At 51.6% G+C, this 16,634-nt stretch overlaps 1 protein-coding gene across 5 annotated transcripts in view; it reads left to right on the top strand.

The window, feature by feature from the left end:
* Positions 1 to 15,982, top strand: part of SH3RF1 (SH3 domain containing ring finger 1) — a 157,172-nt gene extending 141,190 nt beyond the window's left edge. For 4 of the 5 annotated variants that reach the window (XM_055577624.1, XM_055577623.1, XM_055577621.1 and 1 more), the window contains 2 exons: positions 3,263 to 3,555; positions 14,071 to 15,982. In XM_055577624.1, the coding sequence (XP_055433599.1) occupies positions 3,263 to 3,555; positions 14,071 to 14,239 (462 nt within the window). In that variant the 3' untranslated portion in view covers positions 14,240 to 15,982. The remainder of the gene's footprint in view (positions 1 to 3,262; positions 3,556 to 14,070) is intronic. The other variant, XM_055577625.1, reaches the window with a different exon arrangement.
* Positions 15,983 to 16,634: the final 652 nt, after the last annotated feature.

Genomic DNA, 16,634 nt, shown 5'->3' with positions numbered 1-16,634 from the left:
TAGAAAACGATGGTCTCCTTTCTATGTGATCCCTGCAAAAAGTTCAGGGTTATTGTCTTTTCTTAAAGGCTTCACTCTTGAGGGTTTTTCCCCCCCATATTCTTCGTATCACAGATTTATAATTTCCCTTTCTAAATCTGCCACCTCATTTAATGTTCCCAATTCATTAAAGAGATTGTCCCAATGGCTATAAACTCAGTGACCCATGATTAGTGCAAGGAGCGTTACTTCACCCCTATCACTCCATCCTCTTGCCAGGACACTCGGAGAGAGCTTGGCAGATGCCTGGATGAGATCCAGCTGTCTCTCATTCTCCCATCCAAACAGTCCCCCAGTCGCCTCACCATTTCTGCTGTAACCGGTTAGCCCGCATCTCGTGGAGGAGACTTCCTTGGTCTCACTTCCTTTTCTGAGTCAGCCTTTCATCAGATACCCTGTTTTAGGATTTCCCAGGTGGTCTGCAAGTGCTGTTGTGGCCGTCTATGAAAATGAGGACCACACATGTCTTTCTTTGGCATGTTGAGTTGACCTTGGTCCCAGATTCACCTCGATCTGTCAGAGATCGGTTGTGTTCCAGCTGTTAATTTCCTCAGTCCACTGGGGTGGATCAGCCTGTCGGGAGGAGTGGTTTCATCTCTGAATCCCAGTTCCTCCCCTGTTTCCCTCCTACCAAGGTTTGTTCTTGCTGTCTAGTCTGAAAGGGACTCTTCATGCATCTGAGGACCACCATCCACCCCAGGCACCAGATCCATGTCTTTCTTGTTCCCAGAAAAACTTTAAAGCAGCATACACCCCACCCCCACTTTTTTCGGTCATTCTCATATTTATACGTTTAAGTTCATTCTGGCCTTCAGCATCTTGACTTGCCAACACCATAGTATGTTCTTCTTGGGGGCCCTTCTCCTGATCTTTTTGTGGAGGCCTTTCTGCCACTTCCTGGGGCATCATCATCACTTCCTGGGGCATCACATAAGTGCCTTCATCATCGGGTGCATCTGCCCCTTCACCAGCTGGGGTGATTTACAGTGTGTGCTTGGAGCCGAAGCTTCAGGATTTCCTTCTGAATTTCAGGCCATGCATATATTTTCTTGTAACTTTTAAAAATCAATTCTCACTAATTACTAGAGAAATACAAATCAAAACTACAGATTTATATCACCTCACACTGGTCAGAATGGCCATCATCAAAAAGTCTACAAATGAGAAGGCTGGAGTGGGTGTGAAGAAAAGGGAACCCTTGTACACTGTTATGAGAATGTAAATATGATGACTAGTGCAGAGAACAGTGTGGAGGATCCTTAAAAATTGAAAAATAGAGTAACCATGTGACCCAGCAGTCCCATTGCTGGGCATATACCCAGAGGAAACCATAACTCAGAAAGACGCGTGCACCCCATTGTTCACAGCAGCACTGTTGACAGCAGCGGAGACATGGAAACAGCCTCAGTAGCCATCAGCACAGGAGTGGGTCAAGGAGGTGTGGTACATGTACACAGTGCCCTATCACCCAATCACAAGGAAGAACAAAATAATGCCGTTTGCAGCAACACGGATGGACCTAGAGATTGTCACAGAGTGAAGTACGGCGGACAAAGACAAATATCATATAATATTGCTTATGTGTGGAATATAAAAAGAAAAAGGGCACAAACGAACTTATTTACAAAACAGAGTAGAGTCGCAGATGTAGAAAACAAACATGGTTAGCAGGAGGTAAGAGAGGGAGAGACAGATTGGGATTGATATATGCACACTACTGTATAAATAGATGACTAATAAGGACCTAATAAATAGCTCAGGGACCTCTGCTCAGTGTTCCGTAATGACCTCTATGGGAAGAGCCCCTGCCCTGCAGGTTAGCAGTGCTGTGGGCCACGTTGGGTAAATGGGGCCTGTGGTGCAGACCGCCTGGGGTGATTGATTGTCTGATAAATGGTTACCTTTATTTCCTTCTACCAGACTGTCTCTAACTGAACTCTGTTATTATGGATCCTCCCCCACCCCACCCCCTGCCACCGCGCCCAAGGGATATTTGACTGAGTTTGAACTAAGTCAGTATTCAGGAAGAATTCCTCGGTGTTCTGTCTCCTTGAGGGCTGCTTATAGTTCTCCTTCCCTGTTAGTGGATCTTAATAGTCCCAGTTTGCCTAGAGAGCGTTCTAAAGGGTTATTTCTCTCAACTATTGTATTTTCGGACCATGTTTTCAGTCAGAGGACTTGATGACGCAGTTGACACATTAGTAAAGCAATTTAAAATGATGGTTGTTATTACTTTGGGCATCAGAAGAATATTGACACTTGGGGTCTGGGCACAGAGAAGAGCCAGCCCTAGATCTGGTTTCCTAGCAGAGCAAGACCAAAAGGAAAAGACCACAGGAGACCAAGACCCATGAGGTGGCTTCTATGGCTTGAGGTTGATGGGAGTAATTCTCATTTATACACTTGCTTGCAAAAAGAGACATAAAATGTTTTTATTATACTGATGGGCTTTTTTTTAAATTTTGTAGTTGTTTTTGGTAAAGAATCCGCCTGAAATATAGGAGACATAGGTTTGATCCCTGGGTGGGGAATATCCCCTGGAGGAGGAAATGGCAACCCACTCCAGTATTCTTGCTTAGAGCATCCCATGAACAGAGGAGCCTGGCTATAGTCCATGGGGTCGTAAAGAGTTGGACACGACTTTGTTTTTTTAATTAAAGAAGTATTTGCACAACAGATATGGTTTGACTTCTGTTATTATCAGTTTGTTAAATTTCATCAACGTAGTGATGAGTGAATATGACTTAGCCCTTCACCCTGATCAAGACATCATCCCCTATGAGGGATAAGCCTCAGGTCTATGGCTGTGGAGTAAGATACTAAAATGCAAGTGAGTTTATGTTAGTTGAGTATAGCACACAAGAATTGAAGATTTCAGGAAATTAAAGCTATCGTCTGAAATTTCCATTTTGTCCTAAAGTGTCTACTTTGCCTTCGCCAAGCCTGGAAAGTGAATTGGTGGGATTTTGGTTTCCCATCCTTTTTATCTGCTCATCCCACCTCCATGGAGGTTGGTGATGAGCACTTGAGTGTCCAGAACCAGGGAAGATGCTCAGGTGGGTGGACGTTGTGCAGAGAGGTAAAGGGCATTGAGCACACAGCCCCAGGAGCCGGACCAGGAGTCCCAGACACCCTCAGGGGTCCCTTGGAAAGCTCAAATCTGAACTTGAAACTCTACCAACAGAACCATGTCTCCAACCCATGCACTTTTTTTTTTTCTTAGAAAGAGAAAAAGGGGCTGTTGAAGCTGCTGTCCGGGGCCTCCACCAAGCGCAAGCCGCGGGGATCACCGCCGGCCTCACCCACGCTGGATGCCGAGCTGGGGGCCGAGCTGTCCTGCGGGCCCCCGGGTCCCCCCTGCGCCTGCCCTGGGCCCTGCGATGGGGACACCGTGGCCCCCGGCCCCCAGCGCAGGGCCTCCTCCCTGGACTCGGCCCCAGTGGCGCCACCCCCCCGGCAACCCTGCTCGTCCCTGGGCCCCGCGGCCAGTGAGGTGCGGCCCGCCGTGTGCGAGAGGTGGGTTCTCGTCATGGGCGCTGGGAGCCGGCAGGTCTGCGGCACCCGCGGCGTCTCCGGCTCCTTCCTGGGGTCTGCGGTGACAGCCGGCGCTGGCTCCTGTCCCCCTCGGGTGACACGCTCCATCTCTGCGGTCCCCTCTACATCCTCACCCCTTTCCATCATGTCTCCAGAGCTCTCCTCTACGGGGCAGTGGTCACGGCAGCGCTGGTCCCTGCCTTCTCCTGGCTCCTCGTTCACGGCCAGCCAGCCACCCTCGTTTCATCTTTGGCCCTTTTTATCGAAGGTTTATGAACACCACCGCCTGCTGGTTGTAGGGCTCCTGGAGTGTTCCGTCCCCCAGAGTTCTCTTCAGCTTCTTCCTGAGCCGGAATGTGGCAGAGTTCTGCTGGCCCGACCCCTGCTGCCCTGCTGACGGGACTCCGTCACCCGCAGAACAGTGCGCCCCGGTCAGGGACTGTGGCCTCGTGTCCCCTTTACAGATGAGAGCTTCCTGTCTGTTCGCCGCTGGGGCTCTCGGAGCGTGTTAGGAAAGAAAATCCACTTAATAAAACAGAAACCTGCTAGGAAAAAAATAAAGCCGATCCGAGAGCAAAAAACAAAAACCAAAACCCTGCTCGGATCATATGAATTAAAAGTGCGGCATGGTCTGTTGCCTGAGAAGACGGCATGAAGCACTCTGAAACTAGAGGACTGTTTTCCCATAACGTTAGCATAAGTATGTAAGCATCTGCTGGAGGAGGTGCCATCTGTCTCTGCAGGCTCGAGTCCCCCTGTCCCTGCGTCTCACACAGAGCATGTTTCTCATCTGTGGTGGTGTCGCCTTTGGGGCAGTATTTTCTGTTAATGATTCAAGATCTTACTGTAAAGTGTTATACTTTACAATGACTTAAATCCACCTGAACTCTGTATTTCACATGAAATACCCACTAAACCTGAGGCCTGCACTCAGACAGTTTGAGGGGCTTACTTTATTACCCAGAAGTATCTCAGGAAAGAATTAAACAATCTATGTGCCTTAAATACAAGGTACACCATTCGCTGTGGACTTTTATGGGGGCATGAGGTAGTTCTGTGTGGTTCTGACCCTTCTAAAACCAGTTTTGAAATGAGACATTACCCTAAAGTGTTTCTGCCTTACCCATGAAACCATTCTGTCTTTCCCCTCATCCACTGGGCTCTCAGCAAAGCTTTGAGGTTTTGTCCCAAGTTCACGTCCCGCTTCTTTCCACGAGTCTTGCTTTTTCCTTCGGTGTCTCTTGGCTCTCGAGGGAGGGCGCCTCTGCTCCTGGACCCAGTCCAGTGACTCGTTGACTCCCTCTGGGCCACAGAGGCGGTTCTGAGTGCAAGTCCCTCTGCGAGCTGAGTCTGCCCGCTCTCCTGTCATTGGTGGTGTCCCTGTGTCTGCTGTGGGGCTGCTTCACTGCACCAGACACCACCCTGCCAGGCTCTGGCCAGCACTGCCACCTCCCCGCCCCCTGCCCCCAGCACTGGCTCTTTCCAGAGGCCAGGTGTGCCAGCCTCCAAGCTTCTGCAGCCCGGCCTTGCTCATGGGGGCTCCTTGCTCACAGAAGGTCGCCTTGCTCACAGAAGGCTCCCACAGTCCAGGGCATCTCAACAGGAGGGGCCGCAGCTGGCTGCCCCTCCAGACAAGGAGCAGGCGGATTTACTGCTGATCACGTGGGCAGGGCACGCTGGGATCCTCTGCCTGGTATTTTATGGAGGCATTTCCATTTCTACAAGTGGGAAAGTGGTCTTTGGAGAGAATTTCTGCCCCGCATTTATATTTTTATAATCCACGTGCTCAGTGGAATATTGAATATAATAGCCAGCCTTACCAGCTTCTCACAGCCTTTTTGCCATCCTACAGCGATGGTGATGGTATGTGTCTAACTCAGCTTCGTAGGTCTGCCTGACTATAGACACAATAGGAAAAATGTGTGGAAGCGAGTAGCATAGGAAAACAGTCTATTATCCTGTTATCCACTGGGAAGGAAATTTTTTGGTTACTCAGAAACTTCCAAGGATGCATTTTAGGGATTACCTCTTTTGGAATTTAAAAAATTTCAACCTAAGAAAAAGTACTTCATGCTAAAAATGCAGGGAAGGTTAGCTTTCACATCAGTCTAATTTAGGAAGCATTTCAGGATCTCAGCGTCCTCAATTCACCAGAGTCTAAATGTCACGACTCCTGCCCCCACAAAGTGCGAGAGTGTGGGGCTCTTCTGGTAGAATTTTTCCTTCTAGAGTTCCAGAGAAATATTTTTAATGTGTAATATCAGTCTAGTATGAGATAGGATTCATCTACAGATGAGAGTAACAACAGGAATAAAATTTCCTCTCGAAGTGGGACCCTACCCCTAAATCTCAAGTGGGAGAAGGGGAAGCTCTGCTTATGTCTCACACTATGAGGAGGGAGGGAGGCGCCTGGAGGTGTGCTGGCAGATCTGGTGCCAGCTGAGCCTGTTCTCTGAGGAGCAGAAGGAATCTTTTGTGTTTGTGAGAGAGACTGAGGAAAACAAGCACGGAATGCTGTATTCTGGGGGCGGAATAGAATTGATGACAGTGGAGATAATAGAGCAGATATTGAAGGCTCTATTTTGGAAGGACTGAGGAAAAATAATTAGGAAATTGCAAAGAGAAAGTAGAAATAAAATATTTCAGAAAGGATGGCAAATAAAGTACATGTGACAGTTTTTTTTTTTTTCTACAAAAAGAAATTACAGATAAAGGACACACAGCAAGTCATCTTCGTATATTTTTAAGTTTAGGATTTAAACTGATAACCATGTACCTATAAGCCCATCTGCTAAACTGGAAAAGGACCTCTGCTCCTTGATCAGGAACCATACCAGAAAACATACAAATTGGACAGAGATAGATTTATAGAAAGGCAGCTGGGCTTAAACGATTAATTTGAGGCTGTGAAAGTGAACCCCCTGGATGAAGCAATGAGTGTAAGTCACTCAGACTTCAAGCAAACTACGAAGCAGGCAAGTCTGGTTTTGCTAGTGACATGCCGTAGTAGAGGTCAGCCACCCAGACAGGACAACAGGCACCCTGCCTCCCAGAGCCTGGGGACTCGATCTGGGCAAGATCCGGAGAGATCAGAAACAAAAAAGCGTGAACTGCAGAAAACATGAGAAAGACCAAAAAATTAAGGAAGTGGGAAATTTGTGCTAATGAAAGGCTACGAGTGCCCATCTAAGCAGAGACTGGAATGCCTGAGCCTGGAAAGACTGCCCTGGGGGTGTCCGTGGAGCTGCTTCATACAGCAGGCGTCCCTTTCTTGCATTCCACCCGGGTCAGCATCCCCCAGATCTCAGTGTCGCATGAGAGGCAGAGGCCCTCTCGGGGCCGGGCCTGTGAGCCGCCCTCCGCGCCCTCTGTCACCCCCAGGCTTTGTCCGAAAGGAGCAGGAGGCACGTAGCTTTTGATGGTTTTCCTTCCTTCCGCGCTCCTTCCCCGTCTGTGTTCTTTCCTTTCTTCTTTCTTTCAGCTTTCCATTAATTTTTAAAAATACGTATTTGTCTGGCTGCACCGGGTCTTCGTTGCAGCATAAGAATTTCTAGTTGCAACCTGTGGGATCCACTTCCCTAACCAGGGGTTAAACCCTGGCCAGGCTCCTGCACTGGGAGTGGGGAGTCTTAGCCACCAGACCACCAGGGAAGTCCCTTCATTTATTTTTAAATTCATTTATCTTTTTTTAAATTGTGGTAAAATGTCGATAAAATGTGCCATTTTTTTTTTCAGGGATACAGTTCAGTAGCATTAAGTACATTCACATTGTTGTATAACCATCACTGCCATCCGTTTCTAGAGCTTTTTCGTCACCCTGTTAAACACTCACTTCCCATTCCTGCCTTCCCCAATTCCTGACAAACCCCCTTCTCGTTTCTGTCTCTCTGGGTCTGACTATCTCCACACCTCATAGGTGGAATTGTGTGTGACTGATTTCACTCAGCATAATATTTTGAAGGTTCATCCATGTTGTAACTTCTGTCAGAATTTCATTCCTTTTTGAGGAACATTGTACATTTGGAAAAATCACTTTGCTATACAATTAAACCTTTCCTTTTGTCGTTGGACATTCTTATGAAGGATTTTTATGTGTACTGTGCTAAGGACCATGCACAGGGCTTCTGGAACCTGGTCAGGGATGAAGTTTCCTTCAGTCACGGGGCAGATGGAGCAAGGCTTTGAGAGCCTGTTGGATGTGGGTGGGCTCTGGGTTTGTCCGAGGGCGCCCCCAGGGGACCGTGTGAGCCAAGGCCTGGGGTTGGGGGCAGAGGCCATACCTGGGGGCTGTGTCCCGGTGCCCAGGTGTGTGTGTGCATTCATGGGGATGACCATTAGCTGTGGCTGCAGAGAATTGAGGCCATTGAGCGCTTCACATGCCAGACTGGGGAGTAACCTTGCTCCGAGGAGTTGGGAAGCTGTAAGGAATATTGAGCGAGAAATAGCTGCAATTAGAGCTGGCAGTTAAGAAAGTTAGTATTTTGATCGTATGCAGAATGCAGTGGGGACAGGAGGAGACTGGAGGCTGGGAGGACAGGCAGGTTATTTGCTCAGGTGGGACAGGTCAGAGCGGCGAGGCTGGGATGCAGATGTGGAAGGTGGACCCCAGGTCCATGGCAGTTGTGGGAGAGAAGTATGGCCCCTGAGGCGTGGGACGCCCCAGAATCCCTGCTCAGAACACCCGAGGGGTCGTGGCTGGAGCAACGGGTTTTGGGCTCTGTGGCTGCACTCACGTTGCCTGGGGTCAGTGAATATGGACTTGGCAAAGCTTCTCCGTGCTTGAGATGGTGGCCCGCTGTGCCCAGCATTGGTCTTGAGCATCCCTGTTGGGAATCTGTGTGCATACCGCTCTTCGAGCCAGGGCCGGGATCTGAGCAGAGTCTCTTCTGCAGCCAGTGGTCTCCCTATGGTCCAAGGTCATGGTTCTCGCTCCTCTCAGCCCAGGAGGCTCGTCACTCAGCCATGAAAACCCACTCCCCTGGGGATTTGTCAGGAAGATTGTGGTCTTAGCTCGGCAGCAGTTCAAGTTCAGAAAATGTTTGATGAAGTTGGTTTAGTGCATTTTCTAAAATGCAAATGTCAATCTAGTCACTTTTTTCAAGAAGGGCTTTTGTTCCATTTCACCTTTAAGGCAGCTCGTGGAGGACCAGGGTCGATACGTTTAATCAGAGATTGGCTCTGAATATGATGAGTTACTTGTGTGCTTCTTCCTATAATTATGGAGCTTTGCTTAAATGTTAACCTGCCCTGGATGGCGGCATGGCTTTTCACAGGCTCTTCAGCCTGTTGGCATTGGAGCCGAGACACCTACTCATCTGGATCCCTTCCTCCAGAGTAGCCCACAATGGACTCGTTCATCCTGCTTTGCAAGCTGTCAGAGAAGGGCTTCCACAACCCTGGCTCTGTCGTTCTAGAGTTGGTCAGGTGTGTGGTCAGGTTGCTGTCCTCCAGGTCATACCTCCTGGAAGCACCAGGCGCCACCCGCCCTTGCCTGAGACACACGGTCATGGCGGGAACTGGCGCTCAGGGTGTGAACTCTGTGACAGATGAGTGCTGAGTGCATCATACCCCTGTTGTCCCCACATCATCTGGTAGCACCTGTGTGGTCACGGCCATCCTAGTGCAAAGATGAGGAAATTGAGGCTCAAGCAAAAGCTGCTCTGAGCATAAGCCCCAGGCCCACTTCTCACGAGAGGCCAGGCCTCCCCCCACAACCCGCAGGCTTGCTCACAGCCTGTCCTGTCTCTGGCTTCCCAGGACCTCTCTTACGAACAGCCAGGCAGCCTCTGTGCTGCGCTTCTGCTCAACACCCCGGACGGCAACTTGGTTTCTGAGCCCAGAGTCACCCAGGAATGGTCCAGGCAGCCGCTGGGCCTTTGCAGAGATGCCTTTATTAATCGAGTCATAGCCTGAGGCTCTTGCTCACGTCCTCGCATGAATGGATTCTGGTCATTATGGGTTGGAGGCTGGTAAAACCAGTGATCTTCCAGAAGGATTGCGCTCTGATGGGTTTCATGAGGTTGGGGCAGTTGTGTAGACCCAGTTCTGACGACCATTTTTTCAGCCATGACATTCTCTATGTGCTGTTAAGAGTGAGTCCTAGGAGGCTAGGGGTTTGTTTTCTGACTTTAAGAGCCAAATGAGAGTAGAAACTCAGCCGCTTTTATAGCTCTGTTGTTGTTGTTGTTTAGTTGCTAAGTTGTATCCAACTCTTGGCAACCCTGTAGCCTGTACCCACCAGGCTCCTCTGTCCCTGGGATTTCCCAGGCAAGAATAGTGGAGGGGGTCACCGTTTAGGCTCTAAGTTCATTTTCTGACTTTGAGAACCAAATGAGCGTAGAAACTCAACCACTTGAATAGCTTCATACTCACTGATTAGCATCAGCCAGCAAGAGAGGTGTGTCCACATTTATAAGTGTAACATATTACTCCAGAACTCAGAGGCTAACTTAACTGTGAACATGTATTGTTTCACAGTTCTGGAAGTTAGGACTTTGGGGGTGGCGTACACGACTGGTCCTAGCTTAGGGCATTTTTTGAGGTTACTGTCCAGACGTCCACCTGAGCTGCAGTCTTATGAAGGCTTGAGTAGGGAGAGAAGACCCCTTCCAGGTGGCTGCCCACATCACCAGCGACTTTTGGAAAGAGACCTCTCTTACCTGGCCTGCACGTCTGTGCACAGGGGGATGACTCAGCTGGCAGCAAGGGTGGTTTCCCGGAGGCTGCGGAGTGGGGGCCGCCGCACACCCGTTAGGACCCTGCCTCAGCACCCCAGATCATCATTTGTGCAGGCTTCTGTCGGTCACACAGGTGGGCAGAGACCACACAGAGTGAGACACAGCTCACCTCCCCAGGGCTTCCATGGCTCTTGAGCATAATTTTGCAGAAGGAAACAAGCCTGGAAGCAGGGGATGCTATGCTAAGTCATTTCAGTTGTGTCCGACTCTGTGCAACCCCATAGACGGCAGCCCACCAGGCTCCCCCGTCCCTGGGATTCTCCAGGCAAGAACACTGGAGTGGGTTGCCATTTCTTTCTCCAATGCATGAAAGTGAAAAGTGAAAGGGAAGTCGCTCAGTCGTGTCTGACCCTCAGCGACCCCATGGACTGCAGCCTTCCAGGCTCCTCCATCCATGGGATTTTCCAGGCAAGAGTACTGGAGTGGGGTACCAGGGGGTAGCTGACCTTAAACCAGCCAGGCTTCAGGAATCTTGAAATGATAATTACCCCTTCTCCCAGTGATCCCTGAGTTGAGAACGCTCGGAGAAGCAGTCCATTGGTCAGACCCGTGGCAATCAGATTGAGCAGGTGGCCCCAGTCCCCCTCCTTGTGTGAACCTTGGGACAAGCTGCCCCAGAAAGAGCTGGGTGTGTAAGGAAGAGCTTCCCTGGAGTCCATCCTCATCCAGCTCAGTCCTTGGTCACTTGTGGACTTTTATGCACATCCAAGCGCTGTTTACTGCAGGTCTCTACTCAACAGGGGACGGTAGCAGTTTGGGTCGTTTTACCAACATTGTAGGCAGACTTGTGCTCTGTCCTGCTCTGTCAACATCTGAGGCATGCATGCTGGCTTTGCCTGACTCTGAGCAGCTGTAACTGAGCCCCCACCTTCCCTCTCCCTCCCCGACTTCTACTGTCATCATTCTATCATCTGCCTCTGCCTCCCTGCTCCCCCTCCCTCCCTCATCCATCATCCTCCCCTTCTGTCCTCCTGCCCCTCATCATCGGTCTGTTCCCCCGTCTATCATCTATTCCCCCGTCTATCATCTATTCCCCCATCTATCTTTGATTTATTCTCTCTCCCTGTATCATCTGTCTATCTATTCTCTGTCACCCATCTACCATCTATCTGTTCCCCTGTCTATCATCTATTCCCCCATCTATCTTTGATTTGTTCTCTCTCCCTGTATCATCTGTCTATCTATTCTCTGTCACCCATCTACCATCTATCTGTTCCCCCGTCTGTCTATCACTTACTCTCTCTCCCCGCATGTACCATCTCTCCCTCTGTGCTCTGGAGCCTGACTGTCTGTCATCTGTCTGTTCTTTGTGCCATCTCTCTGTCACCCACCACCTCTCTGTCACCCACAGCCTCTCAGTCACCCACCGCCCCTCTGTCACCCACCACCCCTCAGTCACCCACCGCCTCTCAGTCACCCACCACCCTTCAGTCACCCACCGTCTCTCAGTCACCCACCACCCCTCAGTCACCCACCGCCTCTCAGTCACCCACCGCCTCTCTGTCACCCACCGCCTGTCACCCACAGTCTCTCTGTTCACCCACCACCTCTCAGTCACCCACCGCCTCTCTGTCACCCACCACCTTTCAGTCACCCACCACCTCTCTGTCACCCACCGCCTCTCTGTCACCCACCGCCCGTCACCCACAGTCTCTCTGTTCACCCACCGCCTCTCAGTCACCCACCGCCTCTCTGTCACCCACCGTCTCTCTGTCACCCACCGCCTTTCAGTCACTCACCGCCTCTCTGTCACCCACCGTCTCTCTGTCACCCACCACCTCTCAGTCACCCACCACCTCTCTGTCACCCACCGCCTCTCTGTCACCCACTGCCTCTCTGTCACCCACCACCTCTCAGTCACCCACCACCGCTCTGTCACCCACTGCCTGTCACCCACAGTCTCTCTGTTCACCCACCGCCTCTCTGTCACCCACCGCCTATCACCCACAGTCTCTCTGTTCACCCACCGTCTCTCTGTCACCCACTGCCTTTCAGTCACCCACCGCCTCTCTGTCACCCACCGCCTGTCACCCACAGTCTCTCTGTTCACCCACCACCTCTCAGTCACCCACCGCCTCTCTGTCACCCACCGCCTGTCACCCACAGTCTCTCTGTTCACCCACCACCTCTCTGTCACCCACCGCCTGTCACCCACAGTCTCTCTGTTCACCCACCACCTCTCAGTCACCCACCGCCTGTCACCCACCGCCTGTCACCCACAGTCTCTCTGTTCACCCACCACCTCTCAGTCACCCACCGCCTCTCTGTCACCCACCGCCTTTCAGTCACCCACCACCTCTCTGTTACCCACTGCCTCTCTGTCACCCACCGCCTTTCAGTCACCCACCACCTCTCTGTCACCCACTGCCTCTCTGTCACCCACCACCTCTCAGTCACCCACCACCGCTCTGTCACCCACCGCCTGTCACCCACAGTCTCTCTGTTCACCCACCGCCTCTCTGTCACCCACCGCCTATCACCCACAGTCTCTCTGTTCACCCACCGTCTCTCAGTCACCCACGGCCTTTCAGTCACCCACCGCCTCTCTGTCACCCACCGCCTGTCACCCACAGTCTCTCTGTTCACCCACCACCTCTCAGTCACCCACCGCCTCAGTCTCTCTGTTCACCCACCGCCTCTCAGTCACCCACCGCCTCTCTGTCACCCACCACCTTTCAGTCACCCACCACCTCTCTGTCACCCACCGCCTCTTTGTCACCCACCGCCTCTCAGTCACCCACCACCTCTCTGTCACCCACCACCTCTCTGTCACCCACTGCCTCTCTGTCACCCACTGCCTCTCAGTCACCCACCGCCTCTCTGTCACCCACCGCCTGTCACCCACAGTCTCTCTGTTAACCCACCGCCTCTCAGTCACCCACCGCCTCTGTCACCCACCACCTTTCAGTCACCCACCGCCTCTTTGTCACCCACCGCCCGTCACCCACAGTCTCTCTGTTCACCCACCGCCTCTCTGTCACCCACCGTCTCTCTGTCACCCACTGCCTTTCAGTCACTCACCACCTCTCTGTCACCCACTGCCTCTCTGTCACCCACCGCCTCTCAGTCACCCACCACCTCTCTGTCACCCACCACCTGTCACCCCCAGTCTCTCTGTTCACCCACCGCCTCTCAGTCACCCACCGCCTCTCTGTCACCCACCGCCTGTCACCCACAGTCTCTCTGTTCACCCACCGTCTCTCTGTCGCCCACCGCCTTTCAGTCACCCACCGCCTGTCACCCACAGTCTCTCTGTTCACCCACCGCCTCTCAGTCACCCACCGCCTGTCACCCACAGTCTCTCTGTTCACCCACCACCTCTCAGTCACCCACCGCCTCTCTGTCACCCACCGCCTTTCAGTCACCCACCACCTCTCTGTTACCCACTGCCTCTTTGTCACCCACCGCCTTTCAGTCACCCACCACCTCTCTGTCACCCACTGCCTCTCTGTCACCCACTGCCTGTCACCCACAGTCTTTGTGTTCACCCACCGCCTCTCAGTCACCCACCACCTCTCTGTCACCCACCGTCTCTCTGTCACCCACCGCCTTTCAGTCACTCACCACCTCTCTGTCACCCACCACCTCTCTGTCACCCACTGCCTCTCTGTCACCCACTGCCTCTCAGTCACCCACCGCCTCTGTCACCCACCGCCTCTGTCACCCACCGCCTCTCAGTCACCCACAGTCTCTCTGTTCACCCAGAGCCTCTCTGTCACCCACCGCCTCTCAGTCACCCATCTCTATTTCTCCCCCACAGGCACCGGGTGGTGGTCTCCTACCCGCCGCAGAGCGAGGCAGAGCTGGAGCTCAAGGAGGGCGACATCGTGTTTGTGCACAAGAAGCGGGAGGACGGCTGGTTCAAGGGCACGCTGCAGCGGAACGGGAAGACGGGGCTGTTCCCCGGGAGCTTCGTGGAGAACATCTGAGGGCGCCGGGCCGGACCGCACCTGCCTCCACGGCCCTCCGATGGCCCGCGGCACTTGGCCCCTTGCCTTGGTCACCTGCCGCCTGCCTTGAGCCGTCTGATTCACTCCACAGAGGAACCTAGCTGAGATGGACAACTGTTTACAAGGCTTAACTAATTTATTTGCTTTTTTAAACTTGAATTTTTCCTGTAATAGATGAATTCTTTGGATTATGATTTTGAGAAGTTATTAATTTATGAAACAGTAGCCGATGAGAGGCTGGGTGACCCCTGTTGGGAGCAACAGAGCCCCCTCGGTGCAGAAGACGGCCCCAGGGCTGCCCTGGTGGCTCAGGGTTAAGAAGACGGCCCGCCTTCCCGGGTCACTCCCTTCCTTGGGTCCAGGATGCCGGCTGTCGCGCCTGGCCGTCTCTCTGGGAAGTCAGGGCCCGCGAGTGAACCCAGGGCACCGAGTGGGGCCCGGGTGGCGAGGTGGGCACCTGTCTTTCTGGTTGGGTCTGGAGTCACCCCAGAACCCAGTCCTCACTTTAATTGTGAGGGTCTCCGATTTCCTAGGAGAAGGGGGAATAGAGCACAAGCCTTGGACAGCATGTGTTCAGAAGCAGGTTGAGTTGCGTCACAGAAGCGGCCGGCTCGGTGGCTGGAGTTGGGTCGCGGGTGCGCCGTCTGCGGGCGGCCCTGAAGGAGCCCGTGCTGCCACCGCAGGCGGCCTCCGCGTGAGGCCCACAGGCGTTCGCGGGGCCCTTCCCATGCCCCCACCCCTGCGTGGGGCTGCACCCACACAGCAGCCGCAGGGGCGCCGCGGCCGTGCGGCTGGGCTGGGCAGCCCCTCGTCTGCCCAGGTCACCCCGAGCGCCGCTGTCCCCGGGCGGCCGAGGCCCGGGCTGTGCCCCTCGCAGGCTGCTGGGCACGGGTGGGCTGAGCCCATGGCCCCCGCCACCCCTCTGCACAGCCATGCCGCCCCCGCCCCAGCCAGCCACACAGCCTGGCTCAGGGCCCCTCACAGCAGAGCCAGGGAGGCGGCCTGGCAGCGGCAGGAACAGCGACCACAGTTTTCTCATGAGAAAGCAAAAACAAAAACCCTTCTCATTTTTTACCTTTAAGAATTGCAACTAGGGAGTCAAAACATGGACTGAGAGTCTTCTTGCAAGCAGTTTTATGGTCTTAAAGAGATATATTATGTGGTTGAAATGAAATCATTCCTAAATTAACCATTTTTTATAAGACACTGTACATTATGTTCCTGTGTATTGAATTTTTTAAAAAAATACTTTACTGGGATATTCATGTAATATATAAAGTTTTGGTGAAATGAACTTCAGCTAGAAAAAAAGCTGCCATCAGCTTTCATTTGTGTAAGTTGACACCAATGTGTCATAATATTCTTTATTTTGGGAAATTAGTGTATTTTATAAAAATTTTAAGAAGTAAAAAGACTACTACCGGATAAGATCACTTTTTTATCTGTCTTTTCTCCATATTTTAAGCTATGTGATTGAAGTACCTCTGTTAATAGATTCCTGGTATGAAGTTGGTTAAAATTTCATCTGTTAATAGATCACTTAGATAATATAATGTTGGGTTTTCTGTTGGTTTTTGGGCACAGTAGATGGAGACTTTGTAACAAGGGCTTGTTACTTGGCGATAGGGTAATGATAAAATTGCAGTTTATCATTCCTTTTCATGTTAATAATTTGAAGACTGGAGAAAAGGTTCAAGATTAAAATTTGATGTTCAGACTTTATGACTCCTTTACTTTTTTCTTTTCTTTTTTAAACATGGGACACATTTGACATCATTTCTACTTCCTAAAGATTCTTTGCATATACCTCAGACAAATGGCATCTACAATAATCAGCTTGCTGGCTGTGGTGTATTTTAGCCCTCCCGTCAGCGAACCTTGTTTATTGAGGTTTCCCCGAGGGTTATAAAGTGTGTGTAGCATCTCACCAGGGAGCGGGTGACACGCCTGCTGCCCTTTCCCCGCTCACGGTGGCTACATCGTCGGATGACTCCGCAAGTCTTTTCTTAGCTACAGGAGGACCAGACCTAAACCACCTGTGCCACGGCCTGTAAGTCTCAGCAAGGCTTGAGAACATCATCTGCAGACTCACTGTGACTTTAATCTCCCCTGGAAACCACAAAGTCCTAAGTTTAAAAAGACTATGTCTACCAGGTTAAAAATATATGCATTTTCCTAATTTAATTTTTGTTGTTGCTGTTGAGTTCCTAAGTCGTGTCCAATTCTTTGTGACCCCGTGGACTGTAGCCCCCCAGGCTCCTCTGTCCATGGGATTCTCCAGGCAAGAATACTGGAGTGGGCTTCCATTTCCTTCTCCAGGGGATCTTCCCGACCCAGGGATCAAACCCACATACCTAACATCTCCTGCATTGGC

Source organism: Bubalus kerabau, chromosome 4 (genome assembly GCF_029407905.1).
Source record: "Bubalus kerabau isolate K-KA32 ecotype Philippines breed swamp buffalo chromosome 4, PCC_UOA_SB_1v2, whole genome shotgun sequence".
Lineage (NCBI taxonomy): Eukaryota > Metazoa > Chordata > Mammalia > Artiodactyla > Bovidae > Bubalus > Bubalus kerabau.
Note: the sequence above shows the minus strand (reverse complement) of the source record. Positions and strands in the feature narration are given on the sequence as shown.